Source organism: Sinocyclocheilus anshuiensis, unplaced genomic scaffold (assembly GCF_001515605.1).
Source record: "Sinocyclocheilus anshuiensis isolate Anshui unplaced genomic scaffold, SAMN03320099.WGS_v1.1 scaffold708, whole genome shotgun sequence".
NCBI classification, from domain to species: Eukaryota; Metazoa; Chordata; class Actinopteri; order Cypriniformes; family Cyprinidae; genus Sinocyclocheilus; species Sinocyclocheilus anshuiensis.
Genome location: NW_015555881.1, coordinates 1,657,154 through 1,661,633, shown reverse-complemented (window position 1 = coordinate 1,661,633; position 4,480 = coordinate 1,657,154). Strand labels below are relative to the sequence as shown.

The following is a 4,480-nucleotide window of genomic DNA, read 5'->3' as shown; positions in this document are numbered from 1 at the left end:
TTTTTTGCCATTTTTCATAAAAAGGCTACAAAATAATACTTGAAAACTTTGATCGTGAAATAAATGTAATAAAATCAAATATTTATTAAAAATGTATAATTAAAAATATATTTTTAAAATGATTATTAATGTTATTATGTGCAGGGGCTAGCTAGTTTGGGGTATGAGTTTTGGTTTTAGTTAACTTAAGGTTAACTTAATAAACTTCCATAAGTTAAAGAGAAACATTTTATAAGTTTTTTGCAAAATAACTTTACTAGGAGGCTTGACTAGTTGAGCTTGATGAATGAAGTTAGTGTGACAATGTTTGTAAAAATTAGAAGATTGAATGAGATGAGATGCTCGCCTTCCTGCCATACCGTCGAAAAGTTCCAAATGATGTCACTTCCTGTGTGTACCGATTTTAATGGAAAGTTTCATATTTTTATTAGCAGGAAAATCTTGCAGTGACAGATTTGCATGAAATATTTACAAACATTTTGGTATTTAAAATAGGTACATGTAATATTATATGTACATATAATATAATATACATATAATATATTATATGTTAGATTATAGTTATCTAATAGTTTATCCTAGCTTAAAGTGCCTTGTAAACCTTTGACTTACACTTTTCTTTTGTCATCTTCTCATACAGAAACAGACAACGAAAGCTGGGAACGAAGCTTCAGTGATTTTCTGCGAAACCCAGTGAAAACTGACAGAAAGGACCACACACACACATACACACACACAAACACACTGGAGTTTCATAGTCTGGACTGTTCTGGTTGATGTGAACGCGCAGAACAGTGTACTTGTGGACCAAAGGAGCGAGTTCGTACCGCAGACGTGACCATTATCACATGACCCAGCCGTTCGCACGACAACATGGACTTCTCCTCCCTCTGTCCTTAGGCTGCCCCTGCGTTCCTAATGCATGCGGACCGTGCAACAGACAAAAACTATTTAACGACAAATGTAATATATATTTTATTCATAACCGTTCACAGGGAAGATCTTAACAGCGACGTGAAGGGGGGAAGAAAGAAAGTTTTACGACATGACAAACCTATCAGCATGGCATTACTTTTATTTAAAGGACCAGGGACAGGAATGCTGGGTAATAAAAGCAGGAGAGGAGGAGGAGGAGAGGAATGCAGAAGCAAATGCAACATGGATGGGGGGGCGGGGTAAATGGCTTTTGCTCATTTGTATATCTTAAAAGACATAAATACTCATCAGAAAATATGTCCAGGTCACATTTCACCCCAAAATAATAAAATAGAAATTTAAGCCTATTTTTGTTTGCATTCGTGACATTTCCATGAGGGTAAGCATATTTTATTATCAAATTCTCTTTAACATAATTTTGCCCTTTTTTTTTTCTCCTCAATAATGATTGTCATTCCTGTGATTGTCGTTTTTTTTTTTTTTGGTCATGAAAATTGTTACCATGTAAAAAATCTTAATGGTTTCATTTTCTTTTGGCAAAATATTTATTTCTTTTTCAATTTTGAAGTGAAACATGTAGAAGCTGTTTCCACCGGTGGAGTTTAAATACTTTTTCTTTCACAATTCTGACTTTTTTTTTTCTAAGAATTTTGAGTTCGTATCTCGCAATTCTGACATTTTTCTCACAATTCTGAGTTTATATCTTGCAGTTTTACCTTTTTTAAATGAGAATTGTGAGGTATATTTCCACCACAAGATAAAAAAATTAAAAAGGTATTTGTAACTTTTTATCTCACAATTCTGCCTTTTTTCTCGCAATTCTGAGTATATAACTCGCAATTCACATGAAGTCAAAATTGCAAGATATAAACTCAGAATTGTGAAAAAATATATAAAAAATAAAATATAATATTGCAATTACCCGTTTTATTTTTTTATTCTGTGGTGGAAACGGGCTTCCATAGAAACGTGACCCTGACATAATCTTGACAGATTATTCACCTTAACTAACTGTTAAAAAGTGTAACACAAACTAAAATAATTTGCACTTTGTGAATTGACTTTTAAACAAATCATATTAACACTAGTAGTTTTTTTTTTTTTTTTTGTAAAGAATTAATTTTTGCTCTTTGCTGACCCTTTCTGTTTTAAAGTTTGTCCCCAAGCAGACGTTTTGCATTTGATTTTCCTCCAGATTTCTGGGAGCAGGATTTGGGAAATGTCTTGAGCATAAAGGCTTTGCAGAACGTGGTGTTGTTACAACTGGTTCCAGATTTGTTTGTCTCAAGTGGTGCTGGGAACAAAATTAGGTCATGGGAACAAATTTAGTGCCTGTTTTTAGTCAGAATGATGTAGTACTTTTGTTTCAATTTTTCTATTTCTGACCCATTTGTCCTTGATGTGGGCAGGATGCGAGTTTTCACACTTGACATCTCTGCTGTGATTTTCCCATAATACCACTTTTGAGTATTTAGGGATGCCTTTGCAACTGCTACAACATGATTACTTGACAAATGGAAATATAAAAAGGACAAAACATAATCAGAACCCAAACCTCAGGTGAACTCGAGCATGTTCAGAGCCCTCTGTTCGTTTAGGATGATGTAGAAACTGTCTGTGACGGGGTGTTTATATAAAGGGAAGGGAGGTTATTGCATAATTTGAAGATGATCCTCTCTTTTATCATGTGTAATTCATATCAGGCTGAATAAAAAACAAAATATTGTTTATGTATGAACTGTTGCAGTTATTTGTTCTAGTCTGAGCAAATGTGGATGCTGGTTTCTTGTGTTTATTTATTTAAGGTGTATTATCACTTCTGAAAGTGCACAAGCTAGTTATTAATAAGACTTTTAATTATTTAGTCTCCATAGTCACAGTAATGTATTTATTAACTACAACTATACACTAAAATTGATATTTAAATATTAACTTATTAAAGTACAAATATTTTTATTAAAAAAAATAGTACAATTATATTGCAATATTAATACTAATTATTATGTTAGTACAAATATATTCATTTTAATAGTGCTTTTTGAAGAAAATATTGAATCAACTTCATATACACTGCTGTTCAGAAGTTTGGGATCAGCAAGATTTTGAATGTGTTTTAAAGAAGTCTCTTCTGCTCACCAAGGCTGCATTTATTTGACCAAAAATACAGAAAAAATAATAATATTGTAAAATATTATTACCGTTTAAAATAATAGTTTGCTGTTCTTTTTGACTTTTTATTCATCAAAGAATCCTGAAAAAAGTATCACAGGTTCCAAAAAAAAATAAAAAATTAAGCAGCAAAACTATTTCCAATATTGATAATAAATCAGCATATTAGAATGATTTCTGGAGGATCCTGTGACACTGTAGACTGGAGTAATGATGCTGTTGAAAATTCAGCTTTGATCATAGGAATAAATTATATTTTAAAGTATATCAAAGTAGAAAACCATTATTTTAAATTGTAATAATATTTCACAATATTACTTTTTACTTTTTATATCAATTAAATGCAGCCTCAATAAGCATAAGAGCATTATTTAAAAAACATTAAAAAATTACCAACCTTAATAAATGAAAGGAAGAAAGTAACTTATGAAGTAAAGTAGTAAAGTATTACAATGAAAAGTGCAAACATCAAGTATAAATATGTACATTTTGTGTGTTCTTCCTCCTCCTGCAGGGACCTCAGTGTTTATGGCTGGAACAGGCCTTGAGTTAAAAAGTAAAGGCTCTGTTTTGTCTGTATTAAATATGACGGATTGTTTTTAGTGAAAGCTTTGCAGCGTTCTGACTTCCTTCAGCGTATGCTTTCTTGATAGCGTCGATAATAGTAACATTTGTGTAAATCAAATGATGCTTTATTTCATGGTTGCTCAGTGAATGCCTGTTGGCTCTAAGCTCGTGACTCTGTAATTGCTTTACTTTGCTTTGTGTAAAATCTGTGTGTAAGTGAGAGCAGGAAACCCACAGCGGGTTCTCATCAGTTTCGTTTCTTGTCTTGTTCATATGCTTTTGTGTTGATGATGGTATTGTAGGATAATTCAAAGAAGGCATCCAAAGGACATTTGGGATGACATCAGAAATCGTTTCTCATTTAAAACCTGATATAGATTCACATGTTCATATAGAAAACTATGTATCTGCAGCTGAACACTATGCTAATTGACACACCCTTGTTCTATTGAATGCATTGTATAGGTTTTGTTGTATACGAACATACAGTGGAGGCTGCAGAACAGGGCATATTGTTGACCTTGATTTGTATAGTTATTAGACAGATTTCAAGTGTGTGTGGGAACACACTTGTAAAAAAAAAAACACACACGCATGTTTACTTGGCTATCTAAATGGGGACATTACATAGACTTCTATTGTTTTTATATACCGATAGTATATGAAATATACTATCGATTTTTTTTTTTTTTTATCTAAACCCACCCCTACCCCTCACAGAGAACTTTCTGCATTTTTACAATTTAAAAAAATTGTTTACTACCTTTTTTTTTTTTTTTTTTTTTTTTTTTTTTAATTCCATTTTTAA

The 4,480-nt window shown here is 32.0% G+C and overlaps 1 protein-coding gene across 1 annotated transcript in view; it reads left to right on the top strand.

The window, feature by feature from the left end:
- The window catches only part of dolpp1 (dolichyldiphosphatase 1), an 8,154-nt gene extending 6,944 nt beyond the window's left edge, over positions 1–1,210 (top strand). The window contains exon 8 of the mRNA XM_016470280.1: positions 641–1,210. Coding sequence (XP_016325766.1) covers positions 641–677 — 37 coding nt within the window. The 3' untranslated portion in view covers positions 678–1,210. The remainder of the gene's footprint in view (positions 1–640) is intronic.
- Positions 1,211–4,480: the final 3,270 nt, after the last annotated feature.